The sequence below is a fragment of the Phaethon aethereus genome (genome assembly GCF_964289735.1).
Source record: "Phaethon aethereus genome assembly, chromosome: 8".
NCBI classification, from domain to species: Eukaryota; Metazoa; Chordata; class Aves; order Phaethontiformes; family Phaethontidae; genus Phaethon; species Phaethon aethereus.
The window spans coordinates 29,533,956-29,554,637 of record NC_138584.1 but is presented as its reverse complement, the minus strand read 5'-3'; the positions used below and the strand labels follow the sequence as shown (position 1 = coordinate 29,554,637).

The following is a 20,682-nucleotide window of genomic DNA, read 5'->3' as shown; positions in this document are numbered from 1 at the left end:
TGGTTTATCTTAAGGTCTCTGTAAGTGTTTGAAAGCTGGCTAGGATGCATGATCTTCAACCCATATTTTGTTGATTATACAGAACTCCCTTGAAGGGTTAAAAAAAACCAAACAAAGACAAAAAAACAACACCTCTTCAGGTTTTGAATTCTAGTGAGAACTGTAGAGGTTCAGGAGGATACAGTACAGTGTTCCCTCACTGTTAAAACTGGTTCAATATTCATTCCTAATTCCGCTGTAATGCTGATGGTTGTGTAACTACAGATGATGGAGCCTTGCAGGGGCCGTTAAGCAGGAATGTGCATTCAGTGGCTGTACAGCACTCCAGAAAACCCTAGCCTAGAAGCACTCAAGCAATTTTTTTGTCAATGAGGTTTAAGAGCATTAGGCAATGTTTGTTTTAAGCAGGCTTGTAACAACGTGCAGAAATTGCAATTTGAAGTCTTAAATTAGTGATACCTCTTCATGCTGAATTCTTCAGTGGGACAAGCTCAGAAATTTGGGTGCCAGCAGCCATTGACAGGAACCTTTGTGTGTAGGTGGCACTATTGCAAAGGACTCCAGCGTGAGTGGTGGTGTGAAAATTGATGGTGTGATGTTTCTGGAACACTGTTTACTTGCACCATCACAGGGGCAGGAAATCCTGCTGTCTGCAGCAGTGATTCAATTGAGACGTGCGTTTCTGCTCACGTAGTGCAAACCTCAGTGTACAGCCCCGTTTCGGTGCAGGATGCCAGTGTTCCGCTTCAAGTGATATCAAATGTCATTTGTGCAACAGATGTTTAAATTTATTTGTAAATACGGGCTTTACTTCAGTGAGTATTGCCCGTCATTTTAGCACTGTGTTGTTCAGGATTGCCTTTTCAGAAGAGGTTTTAGCAGTCCCAGTTTTTCTAAATGAATTACTAACATGGAAATGTTTTCAATGCTGTTAAAATGTTTTCCTTTACTATTATATGTAGTTGCAGAAGGAGCGTTAGAGCTTCATGAAAACATGGCTATTTGCCTGTTCCGAATGTGTGCAGTACAACTTCTGTTATGTTGATGACTTGATTTCACAAAACTTTCTCTTCCAAAATGTTTGACTTTATTGCTTACATTGCTAGGTTTGAGTTTAAACAACTTCTGCTTTCATTTGGCATTGTATCTGCCTACAACAAAGAGAGAAAACTCAAGCAAGTTTTATGTGGTTTGTCTTTTGTTCGCTGTTTAATGACATTTCAGCTTAGTGATCTGTGCAGTGAAGCCAGGGATTCAGTAATGTGCTGTTAGGTCACAGGAAACTGTGCCTGTGGCAATCTGTCACTTGGCACTACTGTTTCCAGAGTGAGCCAGTCTGAAGAATTTAAGTGTTGTACTTGTAAGCTCTTGTCAAAGTATCTTCCCTCAGTAAAATCAGATACTAGCTAGGCTGCAGTAATTGAACTGTTTCCCAAGGTTTCTAATCTAAATGGACTATTTAAGCTATCTTGGCATTTGACTTTGCAAAATGGCTTGTCCTACTCATTTTTTGTTAAATGTTTGACTTCCTGACATGTTCCTTTTCAGAGGCTGCAACTTGGGTTTGATCTCTGCCTAAGACCACTGTTTCAATGAAGGGCCTTAAATTATTGAAATTGCAGGAAGAAAGCATTTTATATTCTCTTTAGGCATGTGTTCAATTGAACTTGTATCAGATTTTAAATGGAATCATCTTGACACAAATGAGGGCAAGTGTGTGCAATTCACTGCTGGCAGAAATAGCTGTGGTATATTTGGGAGGGCTTGGGGTAGGGGGGTGTTGGGTGCTAGAATTAACAGTACGTTGCTATCATACTGGGTATCTTGATCTGTGTTCCCTCTTCAGCTTCTCTGATCTTTGGCAAAGGATTTCGGGGTTTTTTTTACTTCAGAAGGGCTTGCTTGTGTGCGTTACCTCATTCTCTTGAATTCATTTTTCTGAACTATAAACAGTCTTTGATGTGGATTAACTGCTCTAAAATCCAACTGCCTGGCTGGCTACAGCTGAGCTTGATAATCTTGGTGTAGGAAATAGGTGTTGATAGATGTCAGGTCTTACGGACATTTGCCTCTGAGAGTGGGTTTACTCCACATTTTAAATATTTCCATCATAGATTGTTTTGTGGGGTATGCATAGCTAGCCTGCTGTGGCATTTACATGGGACTCTTGGCAAACTCACAGTCACCTAATAAGCTTTCTGAAGGCTCTGAATAGTCCTTCTGTATCAAGTCTGATAAGAAACTAAAACTTCCTCTTTAAAGAGAAACAGATCCAGAATTGAAGATATGCAGGTTTTAACCTGTAGTCTGTCGTTCTTCCGTATTGTAGCAGGTGCCCAGACTTGGAGGCTGTTTGCTGCTTGGCATTTGGTGTTTTCACCCTGATGCTGGGGAAGGTTATGGGGCAGATCATCTTGAGTGCCATCATGCAGCACATACAGGACAACCAGGTGATCAGGCCCAGTCAGCATGGGATTATGCAAGGCAGGTTCTGCTTGATCAACCTGATCTCCTGTGACCAGGTGACCAGCTTAGTGAATGAGGGAAAGGCTGTGGATGTTGTTTACCTGGACTTCAGTAAAGCCTTTGACAGTGTCTCCCACAGCATTCTCCTGGAGAAGCTGGCTGCTCATGGCTTAGATGGACATATGCTTCGCTAGCTAAAAAACCGTCTGGGTGGCCGGGCCCAAAGAGTTATGATGAATGGAGTTAAATCCAGTTGGCGGCTGGTCACAAGCGGTGTTCCCCAGGGCTCAGTTCTGGGGCCAGTTTAATACCTCTATCAATGATCTGGATGAGGGGATCGAGTGCTCCCTCAGTAAGTTTGCAGACGACACCAAGTTGGGCAGGAGTATTGATCTGCTGGAGGGCAGGAAAGGTCTGCAGAGGGATCTGGACAGGCTGGATTGATGGGCCAAGGCCAACTGTATAAGGGTCAACAAAGCTCAGTACTGGATCCTGCACTTGGGTCACAACAACCCCATGCAACGCTACAGGCTTGGGCAGGAGTGGCTGGAGAGCTGCCCAGCAGAAAAGGACCTGGGGGTGCTGGTTGACAGCCGGCTGAACATGAGCCAGCAGTGTGCCCAGGTGGCCAAGAAGGCCAACAGCGTCCTGGCCTGCATCAGAAATAGTGTGGCCAGCAGGAGCAGGGAAGTGATTGTGCCCCTGTACTCGGCACTGGTGAGGCTGCACCTCCAATCCTGTGTTCAGTTTTAGGCCCCTCACTACAAGAAGGATGTTGAGGTGCTCAAGCATGTCTAGAGAAGGGCAACGAAGCTGGTGAGGGGTCTGGAGCACAAGTCTTATAACAAATGGCTGGGGGAACTGGGATTCTTTAGCCTGGAGAAAAGGAGACTGAGGGGAGACCTTATCGCTCTCTACAACTACCTGAAAGGAGGTTGTAGTGAGATGGGTGTTGGTCTCTTCTCCCAAGTAACCAGCGACAGGACGAGAGGAAATGGCCTCAAGCTGCGCCAGGGGAGGTTTAGATTGGATATTAGGAAAAATTTCTTCACTGAAAGGGTTGTCAAGCATTGGAACAGGCTGCCCAGGGAAGCAGTTGAGTCACCATCCCTGGAGGGATTGAAAAGATGTGTAGATGTGGTGCTGAGGGACATGGTTTAGTGGTGGACTTGACAGTGCTAGGTTGAAGGTTGGATTTGGTCTTAAAGGTCTTTTCCAACCTAAATGATTCTATGATTCACCCAAAATCCCACTTTGAACAGGAGGGCTTTCTAGCATCAAGTTTAACAGCGATGTATTCCTGTGAGAAGCTTCTGCTTTGGACAAATTGTTGTTGCCATGCCGAAGGAGCTTCTAAAAGACTGTATTTAATTCTGGCTGCTCTGTGAAATGGTCAGTCCAGGATTGGCAGATGCCTTTGTCAAGAAGCATATATGAACTCAGTGTTAATGTAGTCCAGAATGAGTTGTATGTATGGGGGTAGAGAGGGAAGTAGCCATAATTGTTCTTCCACGTCAGGCAACTGTCTCGGGGCCAACTTACAGGCACTCTAGCGGCCAGCTTCTCCGAAGCCCTGGTAAGCTAGTTTTCCTAGTGCTTGGGGCGGAATTGTGATCCGTGAGGTAGCAACAGTTTGGAGGCACTTGAGTCCTACGGACCCTCCTGCAAGCAAGAAGAACACGGGCTTCTCCAACACTTCAAGCCAGTGCTTTTTCTCCCCCCTACCCCACCGCAAGGCTGCCTGCCCCTGACATTTTATCCTTGAAGCCGCAAAACTCCGCTCTGCGTGTGCTGTGCTGAGACCTGCAGCCAGTTTAGAAGGCTGCAAACTATTTGTAAGTTCATGTTTGCTACAGGCTGAGCTGCTAGGACTTACTGCAGGCCTGGAAATTCAAGCACGCGAGTAAAAGAGAGGACCCTGGAGGGTTTGCTATGCCTGTGCTCGTTGCCCAAGCAGGGAAGCTATTCCAGATGGTTGTACCCTGCACAGCTTGCAGGAGCCTGGGCTGATGCTGCTGTGAGGTCAGTGTGTCAGCTCTGTCCTGGGAAGGAGATGGGGAGAAAGCAGACTTGCATGAAAATGATCAGACTGTCTTCCCTCGAGCTTTCGTCATGGCGGGGGGGTTCTCCCTGACCAGCACCAGGGTAGATGCACTTGGCATTGGCCAGGGGTGAGCGTTCATCTTCCCAACTGGTGTGCTGGGGTTCTCAGCATCCAAAACCTCCATGTCCTTTTATGATTTGCCTAATGCCCTGTTGTGAGGCCAAGATGGAGCCAGGAGGAACGAGAAGCAAACCAGAAACCCCGCTTCCAACCAGAGCGGGAGCACGGGCTCGGCGCTGCCTTCCTCGTCCTCTCCTGCTTGCGTGCCCGGGCAGCAGCACGCTCCTTGCTTTCCTGCCTCTGTTGGGTCTTGTTTCCTGGTAACATCGCTCGTCTTAGGGTGCAGAAAACTCCCTGCGCTCCTCTGAGCTGCTGTGAGGGCTGCAGCTCTGGGAAGCATGAACAAAACTCACCCCCAGGTACAGTCCTTCTCTTCAGAAAAATCTTACGTGCAGCTGTTTCCTCCAGTACACGTGTTCTTGATAGCGCTGTTTGTCTGGCCTCTTTATCGCTGGCTTCTGTGAGGTTTCGAGTTGTTTCTACTTAATCTAATTCGATACCAAAAAGAAAGTGTTGATAGAAAGCGTTGGACTTGCATTAGTGTTTGTTTTACAAATGGGTAACTAAGATTTAGAAGGTGATTGCTTTCTGAATTGCATCTGGGCCATGTTTCAACTGAGGCAAGTTTTGCTTATACGTAAAAATAAAGGAATACGTTATAATATTACCCATATTATATATGGGTAAGGTGCTATGAGAACTAGAAAGGCATACGTTGCATGGTTACTGCGTGCTGCTTCTGTAAACAGTCTTTTATTCCTTTCCTTCTAGAGAGATGGTGATGTAGCTACTTTTGCAGCAAAGTCCTTCTCTGAAGAAAGAGGTAACGAATAAAATGCAGGGCTTAACATTTTCATTATTAAAGTATAAATCAATTGAAACTATCTATGTAATGTAAAATACAGCCAGTATTTATGGTATGTTGAGACTGACTTTTTTTTTTAACTCCTTTCTGTGTAGTGAAATGTCCAGACTATAAAATTAATAAACTTAAGCTGTTCTTTGTTGACCTGGAGTTGGCAGTCTTACGATGGCATGATAGGTAATCCTTGTCTGTCACAGAAAGGCTCATAATGAACTTGCTATAGGCTTTCTATATGTTTTAATAGCCAAACTAGCAAATTTTGTCCGTGTTAAGAATGGGAAGGTGAGATCAAACAGAACCAATAGCAAACCTGTAGATTGGGTTGCAACAACATTTCATCACTGCCATTATTTTATACTTAGGTCTATTTGCAGCTGTTGTGCTTTCTGGTCAACGGTGGTGTCTTGTAGACGCAGGCGTGTTGTAATTCACCACTTTTAAATGTTCTGAGTTTGATTCCCGCTCAAGCGTGATGAGGGGGTGGTTACTGCAGTGGGGATCCCTTTGCCATTGAGCAAAGGCCATGCCATCCCTTGCGTTTGTACAGCACGACTAAGACCAATTCTAACTTTTCAATCAAAGCTCTTTAAGTGCAGAAATGCCAAAATCCAAGTATACATGCAGGGTTGCCTTAAATGACTGGTTATATGTTTCTCAGATGATAACTTTTTTTTTTCTGTTGGTCTGGAAATACGAAGGATGCAAGAAAATACGATGTTGGTCTAGAGACAAAGCACTGGTGCTACAGATGAGGGCAACTGATTGGCGTTGCTCTTACGTGCACCGCTGTTGTGTTGCAATGACTGGGGGTTTGGCCTTTAGCTTCCAGATTTGGTTTGACTTATGTATGTGATTTTCTGAAAGTTTGAGTCCCTGGAAGGTCACTGCCCTTTGTACCTTGAGGATGTCTTTGGGGAGAGAAAAGGCTGCTCTTCTGTCAGTTCTCACCATTTTGAGCTGATAATTCAGCCTCATTCTGTGAGACCGTTAAGGTCCTGGCTGGGGCAGAAAGCCCGAAGCACTGTAAAATGAAATTTTGCCTCTCGAGGAGTTTTGCCGTGGGCTCTGGGAGAGCACCTTTCTCAGCCTTACACCGACCTGCCCTGTGTTTTGACTGCTCCCGCCATGCAAAGGGCATTGCTGTCCCATGGGGTCGGGCAGGGGCTTGGCCTTTACGTATCCGAGTGCGTTGGCTGAGCTCCGATGGAGACGCGGTGTTTTGTGCTTTTGGTCCCAGCGCTCCGTAACGGCAGCACAGGCTCTTCCATGCTGCAAGCAGCAGAATTCCCTACGAGGAGGTGTTTAACGTCGGATTCTGGCTATTACAAACCAACTATCAACCCAGCAGCCCCCCGACAGTCCCGCATGCCGAGCCCCCGAAACATCACCCTTCGTGGCTCTGTGCTGTTCCCCGCTGAAACACCCCGACCCCGCTCAGCCCTGCCGGACCCTTCCTCGGCCCCTCACCTCTCGCTCTTGCCTCCCAGCAGGCTGCTGCCGGCCACGCGGCGCCCGCGCGGGCTGCACGCGGAGGCACCTCTGCATCTCTGCCGCGGCACTGCTCGTCCTCGCTGCCGCCGTGGGCTCGGCGGTGGTGCTGGGACTCCTGCCACGCGCGCCAGGTTGGTCTCCCAGGGCTCGTTGTTTTTTGTGAAAAACGGCGTTGCATTTATGTCCGTCACCGTGTGTGAAATGGTGGTTCCCAGTGCAGACCAGGAGAAAGGAAGGGGACCGGTGGAGTGATGTGGGGCTGCGCCGTCTTTGTGCAGACCAAGTCGCCATGAGCCGTTCCTCGGCTCTGATGTCCTGCTCCATAGGGCTGTGGTAACTCCGGGTGGTACAGTCATGCTTCAGACTACTGGTATAGTCACAGAATCATTAAGGTTGGAAAAGACCTTTAAGATCATCAAGTCCAACCATCAACCCAACACCACCATGCCCACTAAACCGTATCCTGAAGCGCCCCATCCACACGTTTTTTGAACACTTCCAGTGATGGTGACTCCACCACCTCCCTGGGCAGCCTGTGCCAATGCCTGACCACTCTCTCCCTAAAGAAATTTTTCCTAATATCCAATCTAAACCTCCCCTGGCGCAACTTGAGGCCATTTCCTCTCATCCTGTCGCTGGTTACTTGGGAGAAGAGACCAACACCCACCTCACCACAGCCCCCTGTCAGGTAGTTGTAGAGAGCGATAAGGTCTCCTCTCAGCCTCCTCTTCTTCAGACTGAACAACCCCAGTTCCCCCAGCCGCTCCACATCAGACTTGTGCTCCAGACCCCTCACCAGCTTCGTTGCCCTTCTCTGGACACGCTCCAGCACCTCAACATCCTTCTTGTAGTGAGGGGCCCAAAACTGAACACAGGACTCAAAGTGCGGCCTCACCAGTGCCGAGTACAGGGGCACAGTCACTTCCCTACTCCTGCTGGCCACACTATTTCTGATACAGGCCAGGACACTGTTGGGCCTCTTGGCCACCTGGGCACACTGCCGGCTCATGTTCAGCTGGCTGTCAACCAGCACCCAGCTCTCCAGCCACTCTTCCCCAAGCCTGATGTCTTCAGACTCTGCCATGAACCTACCAGAGATTAATCCTGGTCCCTGGTTATTTCCAGAACAACAAATGAATTTTGGAAATCCCCATTTCTTCCCGTTGATCTGTTCCTCATACCATGACAATGTTGGAAAATAAAGTATTTCTTGCTTTCCCGTCAGTGAACCGCTTCTGTGCAGCCTCCAGTAACCGGACAGGCTTCCTGTGCGATGACAGAGTGACGTGTGTCCCAGCCAGCCAGGTCTGTGACGGAGTCAGCAACTGCAGGAATGGTGAGGATGAGCAGAAGAAACTCTGTGGTGAGTGGTTTTGTTGTGACCGTCCTCCCCGCGCTGGTCTTCCTCTTGTGAGCCAGTGTCCCTCTAATCCTGCTCCGTGCTTCTGGCCGTGTACGTGAGCAGATAAGCCTGGTAGACCCTTTGCAGGGCAGAGGCTGAGAGATGGCACTGCCCAGAACCCAGTGGGAGTGCCAGGAATCAAAGACTCCAAGCTCCTCTGATCTTCCTAGGGTTTTTTTTAAACCATGATGCAGTTTTCCTCCATTGGTATGCCTACATGTAAGAAACATCATTAAATCAAAAGCCCGGGGCACCCAGACCCTGCTTCTGGCTCAGCCACAAGCATCCCTTTCCCTCTCCAGCCACAGCTTCCGTTCTTGCCCTGACACCGCACGGGGAAGGACCGACTGACCCCTGCCATGACAGCAGCCTTGATAGCTGCCGTCCCCATTTCAGCTGGTGCATCTGCTCCTGGTGGAGTTGAGCACGTCGTGTGTGTCCGCCATTGCAGGTGACTTGCCCCTCAGCCTTCCGGGATACCTGGTTTTCCGCTGCAGTAACCCAGCGTACTGGGTCTATGCCGATCAGAGGTGTAACGGGATGAACGACTGCGGAGACTGCTCTGATGAGATGGGGAGCTGTAAGTTTCTCTTCTGGCTACTGTTGGGCAAGAGGTCCTTTCTGCTGATGGATTGAAATAGGCTGTGCAGGTGAGGTGCTCACTGATGCTGCTGGAAATGCCAGGAGGCTGTCATCCGCCACTAAAACACAAAATAGCTGGGACAGGACATGAGTATGAACCGTGCAGGCTCCCTCCCATCGGCTGCCAAGGGCTCTATGTCAAAGTCTGGTGGCAACCACGAGGGGAAAGGCTCGGTGCTTTGCTCCCAGCCCCGAAAGTCGTTCTTCCTCTGTGGCTTGCTGAGTGTGGAGCAGTCTCATTGGGATGTGTAGCTGTAGGCAGCAGCAATCATTCAAACTGGATCTCCTGTTGGTCAGGAGATAGGTATGTCTCTGAGCCGGGGGACTGAGCATGCCTCAGCAGCTTCAAAGCCATGTAGATCCTTCTCTCGCTAAAATAAGCAGCAGGTTTGTTCCTAACTCAACCCTGTGGTTTTGAACCTCAGGCAAGACCTGACTGTATCAGCAGCTTTCTCTAGCATAGCTTGCTAAAAAAATGAATTACATCTAGTTATTCCTCCCAGGATGGCATGTCTGCCATGAAGGTCATTGCAATGTCACGCTCCCTGGTTGTCTCTTACAAGTTGCATCAAGCAGGTGTCCTCTTTGGTGGGTTCACAGACTCAGGGTCATCTCCAGTGGCTTTTCATTAGCTGCCAGGCATGAAAGGGTAGCTACCCATGTAAGAAAGAAGGGAAGGGATCAATGCAGCAGGAGCATCTCTGTTCCCTGTTTCCCGTCCCTCCCAGTGGCCGCCTGCCCCCCGTGTGGGTCGGAGTGGTGGAGCTGCAGCCCTGTGCTCTACGAGTACTGCTCCTGCGTCCCCAGGAGGCTGTGCCGGGACGGCGTCCAGCACTGCCTCAGCTGGTCCGATGAGTATGTCTGCAGACCGTGAAGTCTGGGTGCCCAGCAGTGTTGGAGACCGCATGGTGCTTCCTGCATTGTCACCTTAAGCCTTGGTGTCCTCCTGCTCTGCCACCTGCTCAGGAAGCTCTGACCCAAGCAAGCCCTCGTCAGTGGTGCTCTGACCGGCACGCAGTGACACCGAACAGGGACGAAGTGCTGTGCTTCCAGCCTACAGCAGCCCATGGCTGCAGGCTAGACACCAGCTGTGGGACACCTCCACAGTTCTCCCGTCGTGTGAGGGTGAGTCCTTTCTACGTGGGCAGAGCACGGTCTTGCAGCATTGACTCGATAGCCCGACGGGTTGTTTGCAGGCTGCTGGAGACTACCAGCTGCTGGCAACACAGATACTGTGTCTGGTCAACCCTGGGCGAGGGGCTTCTCCTGTATGGACATGCTGGTGCCTCTGCAGGCACAGGACTGCGGACGTTGAGGACTACCCTAAAGAGCAGGAGCTGAGTGAGGTGAGCCTTTCTCGCCCTTGGGTTGGCATTTCCCTCCCACACGTCTTCACACTCCTGGTCCTCATGGGTAGGAGGAGAAGCCTGTGTTTGTGTTCAAAGCACATCTGCAGATGGTTTCAGCGGCAGCTTTGAAGGCTCTGCCTTGATGCTCCCAGGACACGTCCTCGGGAACACTGTGCTGAGGGTGACACGGTGGGGAGCTGCTGCACAGGCCACCTCCTGCACTCTTCTCAAACTGTGAAGGCTAATGTGGAGAGCGTAATGGCGAGGAAGCCTGAAATGGGTGTTTGAGGGTTTGTGGGGACAAATCACTGTGTCCCCGTGGCCACGTAGCTGTCCCTGCAGGGCAGGGAGCTAGTGTGTATATAAAATGTACTTCTCTCAGGGCTGTGCAGTTTTGGAACAGCCGCTCAGCAGGTTGAGAACAGCTTTGGGGCTGGGATGAGTTTGCACAGAAGATGGCAAAGAAAGGAGGAAAAAAAAAGTCACAGCCTTGGAGCAGAGAGCAGCAGAAAACCAAGTGCTGCAGCCGCTCCCGGGGCGGCGTGGGATGACACAGGGTCTGTTTGCTGCTCATTTTATTCCTCTGCCAGCAGAGCAGGACCAGCCAGCCAAACCTTCAAAGCAGTGCTCAGGATATGGATATGGATGTGCCACTGAAATGTAAGAAGGATGCCGTCTTTCTTTGCTCCTTTGAAAAGCTCAGTTGTGTCTAAAATATCATCTCTGAGAAAACCCCACATTTACAGTGAGTGCACTTACTTTCCTAGGCCCAAAATAAACATCAGGCAATATTCTTCCCACCACCATCCCAGGTCATATATCTTTAAAAATAAAACCCCTTTCAATCATTTCCTCTCTGTCCTGTGATCTGCAGCTCTGCATGTCACCATGGCTTGTATCAACAGTGAATGTTTCTTCTAATTTGTAGCTGGGATACAGCTGCAGATCTGAGAGATCTTTTAAAAATAGCTTTACTGTCTTCTGACTCGTACTTCACCTGGAATGAGATGGCAAAACTCTGCGTAACGGAACTGGTACTATGGGAAACTTTTAAAGTCGCATTTAATAAGCTGCCCTTCTCCACACTTGGCTAGCATGGATGGCTTGCTTTCTCCATGCCTGTAAAACATTACTGCAGTGCATTCAGTGCTGCAGCTCCGAAGAGAGGTTAGGAGTTTCCTAGGTAAATGTTTCTCACTTGCAAGCTTCCAGCCTCAATCAAAGCCTGAAATCAAGATGCACATTTTTACTGTAGAGTCACAGACATCTAACGCTTCAACAAGGTTCAGTTGGGATTGGTAAATAAAGCCTGCATTATTGTAGTTGCTGTTGTTCCTCTTGTTACCCCAAAATATGTTCTGGGGCAATCAATGAGGAAGTCTTGCAGCTTTTCTTAAGAGGAGCTCAAGGAGGGGTGATTCGGAAGCAGAGCTACCGCTACCCGGTCAGCCTCTCCTTCCTGGGAAGAAGACCTTCTTTCTGACTCAGGTTGGGTTCAGCCATGGACTGTTTGCCTGTTCCTTGGCTTTGTAGTGCAACAAGCTCTCTGCACTGGGAGGGTGCAGGTGGGCTACGACTGGTGCACCCTTCTTACGGGGCAGCAGTCAAGGAAAGGTGGGAGAGAAGTGGGAGAAGAATCTTATCCCTCATGATGGGAAATGTATGTGGATAACAGAACAATTGTAGTTGGTAAGAATTGAACTAATAAGCTGTTACAAAATATAGAAACCCTCATGCTCAGCATAGGGCCCAGCCAATATGGTTGGTAAAAAAAAAAAACCTAAAATTGCTCTGTATCAAAGATACTGGGGGACAGTCACGACTTTCTGAAGCTTCCGACGTTTGCTGTGGTTGGGAAGAGGATGCTGGTTAGGCTGACCCATATGGCAACTGCTCTCTTCTCCCAGTCCAATATTTATTGATCATTGCCACAGCTTACCTCTGCCAAGTTTTAAGATGCTCCCGAGGGCAAAGGGGAAAGTGTTGGGGCATGCAACGTGTGAGCATGGGGAGTCGGGCGTGTGTGCTTGCTGTGTAGGCAGGCTGCTTCTCCACCGCAGCAGAGGTCATGTGGTGGTTTACCTTGGCTGGATGGGGACAATGTTGGGATCTGGGAATTCTTGCTTTATTGTGAGATTTGATAAAGGCAGCAAATGCCTGGCTTAAGGCATCTTCTTTCTCCTCCAGCAGGAGGGTGAGGACAGAGGCAGGCTTGGGGGGCATGGAGGACATCCTTGGCTGGAAAGAGGAAACCAGACATGCTCCCCTCTCCTAAGAAGCTTTGTAATTGAGCTGAACCAGAAAGAAATGGGGTCAGGAATGTCATCTCTGCATCTAAGATAGCCAGTGAAGGTTTACTGGTGTCAGAGAAGCTGACCCACCCGGTTCCTGCAGGGTAGCTCTCCAGCTGATGTCCCTCCATCTGGTCCCAGTGAGCACTCCTGGGATGCTGGAGCTGTGATTAATGGCCCCAGGTTAGGAGAGAGGAACCGGGGACTCATCCTGCTCTGGATTTACATCTGTGAAGAGACTAGGCAAGAGAGACTTGGAAACCAGCCTGGAAACAGCCAGGGATGCAGCAGGCAGTTTAAGCAAGCACTTGGCTGAGCCTATTTTCTTACTTTCTGCCTTGTTTCTGGTCAGCAGCAGCTGTGCCTTACAGAGAGCCATAAGCAGAGACTAGTGGGCTGAGGACATAGCAGTGTGTCTAATTCTTCCTAGGATAAAATTTACACAGTGGTGTATTTAAAATAGGAAGTCTGCTGGCCAGCAAGAAACCTGGGAAAAGGAATAATTGTAACCAGGGATGGAGAACGTAAGAAACACAGTGCTCTAAAACACCTCTTCTGAGAAGGAAAGCTGTATTGTATTAGTTTACCGACAAGCCCGTGATGTGGGCAGACTGTTCACGCCAAATCACGATGTGCCTATTTCCCCGCTCAAGGCATCAGCTCCCAGCTGCTTTACTGGTGTGAAATGGAGTATACGATTCCCCGAGACGTGCACCTCTCCATGGTCAGATTAGCAGATCTCCACGGTGGTGGCTGTTGAACCAGAAGGCAGATGCAGGAGGAAGGTTATACTTGAATGCCAGTCATCTTCCTCCCTGTTGAGACACTGTTTTGCTAAGTCACTATTTGTGCCATTATTTGTCTCAGCAGAGGGTTGATGTAGTCATCAGTGGAAGCTATTAATAGCCTTGAGTTTCTGGTGAAAAAAATGTAGGGCTTGAATGAAAGTATGGTTGCTTTGTTTGTGTGTAGCCCTTTTTTGAGGAAGATTCAGCAATAAAAGAACAAAGAGAGAAATGGGTTTAGCTCTGTATGCGTTTTTGAGATTGTTATTTTTCTTGGTCTTTTCATGATTTCCAAGGATATGTTGCTTTTCTTGCTGCTGAATTATAGTAAACAACAGTGTAAAAGCAAGGTATCCTCTAAATGAGCTCCAGTACAGGAAACCTGTAGTAAGTTCTTGGCCTTATAGACCGAAGAGCACAATGATGGTCGCAGTGCCCAACTCATGGGCATTGTGCACCTCAGCCTATTTTGATAGAAACACTCAGGGCAGGAATTCAATGATAAACACACCTGCAGCATTACAGCCATACTCCTGGCTTCAAACAGACCAACACAGAATGAGTTTGCATATCTAGGTTTTTTTACAGCAAATAATACGTGTAATTCATATTTGAATGATAAACTTCCCTGAATGTTTTTAGATGGGGAAGTGCAGCATGCATGCACACTGAGAATGGGTTTTAAACCATAGAATGCTCTCAAATGCAGTGAATTTGCTTATAAGGGAGACTGCATTACAACTGCAGAGTCTAATCTCTACAGTAACCCAGTTTCAGCTTTCATTTCCTGGGCTAAAATGAGAGAGAGAGAGGGGACTTTGTTCTACTTTGGCTTTCTGCAGTAACTGTTACCGAGGGGTGGTTACTGTCTCTCTGCCTCCCTCCCCTGGGGCCTGTGCTTATCCTCTTTGCTTCCTCCCTTTGTCAGAGCTCTGCCAGCACAGCCTGGTGCTTACAGGCTGAGGTTGATGTTCTACCAGTGCTATTAATGTCCCAGGGCACTTGACAAGCACAGCGCAGCTTCATTTCAGATGAGCTGCAGTGATTAGTCTTATGCCCCTCAGGAGGCAAGAGAGGAGGAAGAACAGGACCAGCTATTTCTGTGAATGATACCTACATCAGAAGAATTAGCTAAGGATGACAACAAAAACTTTATTTGAAAAAATTATTATGTATTGAAAATATACAGTAGTATCATCAACCTTCTCCTTGACTCTCTCCTTCCCCAAGCATAGGTTAACCCGCAAGCATATCACAGCAACCAGATTTAACAACACTGGTCTCCTTTGTTACTCCCTCTCAATATATCTAAATTCTGTCATCAGCAAGAAAACAACAAACAAAAGACCCACTTCTTTCTGACTCAGTAGGTATTTAACAAATCCCAGTCCTCCACAGTGAGGCACAGATGCTTCTGTTTGGAAGTCCTTTCTCTCTCTTGCTCAGCCAAAGCTCTTTTTTTATTGTTCTTTAATTCGTGGCTGCTTGCAACCTCCTTTTTCAAAGGTAAATGGCAATTTTGAACTTTTTCCTTATAAAACTGCAGGTTTACAGATGCTTTTGTTTCTGCTTCCACCAGCTTGCATTTGACTACTTCCTCTATTCTGTGTGTCTTGCCATCTACAGGAAAAAAAAATCAAGTTTAGATTTTTGGGAAAAGCAGAATTATGCTGCAAAATGCATACTTGTATTGCAAATTGCTTTGGCCAAGCCAACCTGGAATACGTCAGTGCTTTGCTGAAATGTGCACAGGGAAAAATAACATTTATGTTTTGGACTCAGAATTTTAAGGCAAAAACTCAGTTGTTATGTGTTGCCCTAAGCATGCTGCCATGCTGTACTGGTGTTATCCAGCAGTCTAACAAATGAAAAAACTCAAACACATTGTAATGCAGTTACACATATAGCCGAAATTGCACACGTGAGACGCTATTTTTTATAAATAAACTGTGTGGTCTCTATGCAGTTACGTACAGAAGTGCAGAGCTGCTGTTCTGGATCTCAAGTTGTCCTGTGGCTTGATGGCCTCCAAAACTGCCTGCTCCCACTGCAACACTGTCTGAAATAACATTTGAAGGAGTTAAAACATTTCTTGTAAAATTTACAGAAATATAATTGGAAACAACTCTATCCCGTATTCTTTCCTAATCAGTGATTTCATACTCCATATGGACAATTTCTAGAGAGACTTAAAGCCCCATACCTGTTCTGCCCATCCCTCTGTTTTGCAGTTACTATGATCAAATTCTTTCAGAGGCACTTTTGAGTGAACGAGGCCTATCTGCATTTGGATCCGCTTAATGACTGCATTAACATCCTAGTGAAAAGAGAAATTGGACCATAGTCAGAGGGGAAGAACATTTGATTACGCTTGTCCAGTAAACTTAGACAGATGCTTACCTTGAGACCTGTCCCAGAAATGTCCAAACAATTCAATTTCTTGAAAGAAAGCAGGTATCCAATTCCCACATCTGTGATTTTAGGGTTACCTGTAAGGTTACGTAAAGTTAACAAAATTGCAAGGTGTGGAGAAAGATGATCAAAATACCAAGAAACTATTTGTTCCAAAAGCTAATGTTGGAACAAGGGGGTTTTGACCTTTTTTTGTAGCATGCTTCATGTTTTGAAAGTAAGTAAAAATTGCCACTTTCCCTCAAATGATCAAAATACAAGTACTTACAATATCAATTCTCAAACTATTAAAAATATTTATGTAAGCAGCAAGTGGCTGAGACTACAGGTATGACCTATGCCTTCTGGAAAGCTGTTGGTGAAGTTTGGGGTTGAGTACTTGGTTCATGCGAATCATCAAATTAATTGTATCCTGCAGTATTAAGGAGGATAAATTCTTTATCAGAAAGGATACAGGTTGCTTCTAATATTAAACCATGTAGTACTTACACGACAAGTCTAATACCAGAAGATTCTCAAGTCCCTTTTTCAATACACGTACTGGTGCTGTCATTCTGCGAAGGCCTGCATCTGATAAAGAGTTGTCTTTCAGGAGAAGCCGTTTTACGCTGGGAGGAGGGATACAAACGCATAGTTTATAGTAATTATTTTAAACTGTTTTGCAAAACGTCCTAAAACGGTGTCAGAAGGCTGGGGTCTTCCTGTGCCAACCCTTCAGTCTACTTTGTTAACGTTAGTTAAAAAGTAGCAAGAAAGAAGCCTGGGTTAGCAGGACTAACATATCTTTATATTGCCTCTACTAGCTCAACAGAAGCACTTGACCAGCTATTCCCAGAGCTCCAGGGTCAAACCAATCCTGGAGCACAAGCATTTGCTAACAGAGACAGTAAGGTCCCTTATACACTGAAGTTCTTTAAGGCTGCCAATCTCAAATCCACTCAGAACTAAAAAGAGAAAAATTCTTGGCAAAATGAGTGGACAGATTTGGTAAGAGACACAGCAATGATTTTAAGTAAGCAATGAGGTATTATAACATAGATGAACAAAACTCAGGGGAAAACTTAACACTGAAACATTCTCCAGAGCGCTTCAAGATAAAACCTTGATGCAAAATGCACCAAAATCTTATAGAAACATAGTATCCCCTAATTAGCAGTCATCCTGCCTATTGATTTCCAAAATTTTCTACTTTTCAATCTTTAATATCAAGCTAAATTACAAAATGTATTTTTTTGAAGTGTTAATTAACTGAATATTCAACCTACTGCTTGCAGAAATCTTCATCTGGAACACTGGTTTGGTTAAAAAATTGGCTGATACTTCCTTTTTTAAGAGGGAATTTTAAAAGTGTAAAACTGTTCTAAATCCTTAACATGCAGTTTTTACCTGGCCAACAGAAATTATAAAAAGTTGATTTACAAACATGAGACAATAAATTATCTTGCACATTTATAGGACCTCTTAAGATTCAGTATGTGCTTTGGATCATGTGCTTTGTATACAATAAATTCTGCATTTTGTTTGCCTCAAGAATGGGTTTTGTGAACAACCAAGATCTTCAAACTTATGCATTACTGCCTATGAAACTTTCCTTTAAAGTCACAGCCTGATTCTTTGAACTGCCTAGTGATAGGAAAAGAAAGTGTCATTTTTAGCTATGAGTCAAGAAATCGTACCTCGACAGAGCCTCTTTGGTGAGGTGTTCCAGCAGTTCGTGTTCATCTCCAAGTTTACAACAGGAGAGATCCAAACATGTCAGCTCCCGGAAAGACTTAATTTCTTCTAGCTTTTCAGAGATAACCAGGTACCTGCAAAGAGAAAGAAACAAAGGAAAAAAAAAAAGCTATTGGTGTTCAGGCACATAAGGCGGCACCTATATCCTCAAATGTCACAAGTATAATGCAGTTGTTTCCTGTAAGTACTGATGTGAAAACCGACAGAAATAGCCAGCTGTCCCAACTACCTTTTTATGTGCAGTCTGCACACAACACATTTGAATTCCTAGTCTTCTCCTTGAACAAGTGTCATGATTTTGCTTTGATTCAAAATATTGGACTAAAATTAAGACTTCAATCTGCAAACATCACAATTAGGGACTTCTTTACAAATTATTATTGTATTATGTCAGAATAATGCAAAATATATATTCCATTTTACTGTAAATTAACTCCACAAACTGCTCTTCCTCAGTATCTAGGAAGTGTGTAGACAAACCCATGTTCATTCAGGTTTAAAATCTACTTCAACTGGATAGCTTGTCAAATGGCAAAATTTTACTTTTTATAGATGTAAATAAAATACTTCACTAGAGGGAAAAGTCCTACCAGGACACCTGCAGGACTCCAACTAGAGCTGTGACTATATCCCAGGCAGTAGTTACTCAGTGGGTTATTTTTTTAGCTGATCTGATTCACTCTGCAGCCATGCAAACATCTGTGCTGGAACTCTTCAGTAGGAGGTTTAGAGATGGGCACAAACCACTGAAGCATGGCATGCATGAATATGCAGCAATAAGCACGTAGCAGTCACTACCTCACCAGTCTCCCCTGCATTTACTTCTTATTGTCCCTGTGGCAAGACAAACCCCTAATTCACTAATGTCTCCTGAATTTACCTTATATTCCCCATGGCAAACCCTGAGGTCAGCATCTTCACTGCTGAAATGAGGGGTGCTTACTAATTTGATCCCTCAAGGAACACCTCTTTGGCCATGCAAACAAGGGGACCTTTAGTATCCTCCCACTGCAAGTATACCTATCAAACTACCGCACCAAATCCCTTTGCCGTGCAATTCAGCTATGCAGAAGGCAGTACTTATAGTCAGAGCGCAAGCTGACTCTTGAGAGAGAGTGCTAAATCAGGGGGGTGTGAGAAGAGTGGGCTTTTTCAGAAATAAGATTAATCAGAAAATGCCTTAATATCTTACATCCTGTATTTCGAAGACTCGATACTTAGCTTTCTGTAATGGCAAAAGATGACAGAGGTAACTTCATTTCTGAATTAATCCCATAAAAAGTATCTGTACTAGACATAAAAAGAGAGTAGGTTTAAAGGATAAAACAAAGGATAATTGACCTCTGCTCAAACATTCCTACTGTGCTCAAAACACCCTTGGCACTTCACATGAATATGCCTGTACTTTGATTTTAAACTGGATAAACCATCCCTTTTACAATTGTACAGATGGAAGATAGACTGGTTATATTACTGGGAAAGACTTCAGTAGGAGCAAGGCTTTTAAAACATAATCCAAGTTTTAGCTTGGTCTTTTAGTAAAAGACAATATGGACATTGAGAAGATGGAAAAACTGGTGCTGGACTCTAATCTGAACGTCACTAAAGCACGTTCAATATGGGGATGGGAACTACAATAAACTGACGTAAAACTGGCCTGACCCCAAAGCCTGTAACTTACCTACAAGACTGTATCTTCTTCTGAGCCCCCAAAATTAAACAGGATAGTAAGCTTATAGCAAATAAAGCCAGTTTGTAAAGTCAGCTAAGTATGCTGATATGCTTATAAACAGCAATTACAGAACACCCCATGAAATACCTGAGAAGGCATTAAACACATAGACTGCTATGGAAGTACTGATTATTATTGTTAAAAAATAGTTGCAGGTTTAATCCTTCACATAAAATCCCCTATTAGTTAACATGGATGGAGTCTGTTACCTGTATTACAATTTGTATCTTAGAATGAAACCAGCAGCTGCACTTGTAGGAAAGGTATGGGACAAAAGGAAGCAATCAGAAGAGTGAGATAACGCTCAGGTCATTTCATTAATATGAGGTGATGTCACAACCCCAAGAGGTGGGGTTTTTTTAGTTATTTTTGAGAGAAAATAAGGGAAACTAAGTGTGCTAGCAAAAAGCACTAGCAGACGATGCTACTTATTACTGAACACACTTACCTGTTCCGCAAGCATAACGAACATAGCACCAAATTGCCATATGCTTCAGTAAACTTCTGTAGAGCTCTCAGTCCCGTTACTGGTTCTGTGAACTTTTGTCTTGCTTCTGCAGCTGAAAAGAGCTTTTCAGCAATCTGCTCTGGGAAACCAATCAACGAGTCAATGTGATCAACATTGTCAGAAATGTAACCCAGCACTAGGCTGAAGAGAGATTTGGCCGAGTACCGGAGGTTCCCCTCCTTAGTGTATGTGAAGATGAAATGATCAGTCCTCTGCCTCCTTGCCCTATCGTCCTCCCTGTTCATACAAAGCTCCACCGAAAATCCTCTGGAAAACAGCCTAAAAGGTCTTGTTTTGGGAGTGACATCCTGTATGCCGCCTGCACCCTGATTTACCACGTGCAGCTTCCCATTTTCACGCACATATATTGGCCCAGTATCCAAATGGCTTCCCGAGTGGAGACAGTAAGACATTCCCCTCATCCAGTTCTGCAAAAACAAACCGTAGACAGGTAAAGAATAGCCACAGAGGAAAACACTGCTCAGGAAAGACCCCAAACCCTGGTAGCTCTCCTCAACGCCCCAAGCGCGCACGGTCCCATAACCCTGCAGTGCAAGGAAGGGCAGGCTGCGGGGAGCAGGGGTGTGCGCTCTCTGCCATCAAACCGCGAACACCAGCCAAGGCGGGAGCGGAACCCAGGGCTGGCAGAGAGGTGAAGAGCCTTCGTTGCGGCAGGCCCCGCCGCTCTGCTCGTCCTGCGCGGGCAGCGCGAAGGGGGCTGGGGCTATGTGGGAAGCGGCGCCCCCAGCTTGGCCTGGCTCTGCTGCCGCCGGGGAGGGGAGAGGAGGGCAAATGGCCGACTGCAGCAGGGCAATGGAGCCTGCTGGAGCATCGCCCTCCC

At 46.2% G+C, this 20,682-nt stretch overlaps 2 protein-coding genes across 2 annotated transcripts; one reads left to right on the top strand and one right to left on the bottom strand.

Annotated features, from left to right (window-relative positions):
- Positions 1-4,968: 4,968 nt before the first annotated feature.
- LDLRAD1 (low density lipoprotein receptor class A domain containing 1) lies at positions 4,969-9,904 on the top strand (the record flags this gene model as incomplete). Its single annotated transcript, XM_082003271.1, has 6 exons — positions 4,969-4,989; positions 5,402-5,453; positions 6,983-7,117; positions 8,212-8,349; positions 8,840-8,968; positions 9,759-9,904. 6 exons carry the CDS (start codon positions 4,969-4,971, stop codon positions 9,902-9,904), a joined length of 621 nt encoding a protein of 206 aa, XP_081859397.1.
- Positions 9,905-14,818: 4,914 nt separating this feature from the next.
- LRRC42 (leucine rich repeat containing 42) lies at positions 14,819-20,269 on the bottom strand (the record flags this gene model as incomplete). The annotated part of the gene is made up of 7 exons (XM_082003277.1): positions 19,782-20,269; positions 17,544-17,675; positions 16,357-16,475; positions 15,856-15,944; positions 15,659-15,772; positions 15,430-15,514; positions 14,819-15,075 (listed from the first exon to the last, which is right to left on the bottom strand). The coding sequence occupies exons 1-7, from the start codon at positions 20,261-20,263 to the stop codon at positions 14,819-14,821; spliced, it is 1,278 nt and encodes a 425-aa protein (XP_081859403.1). The 5' UTR covers positions 20,264-20,269.
- Between the last annotated feature and the right edge of the window lie 413 nt (positions 20,270-20,682).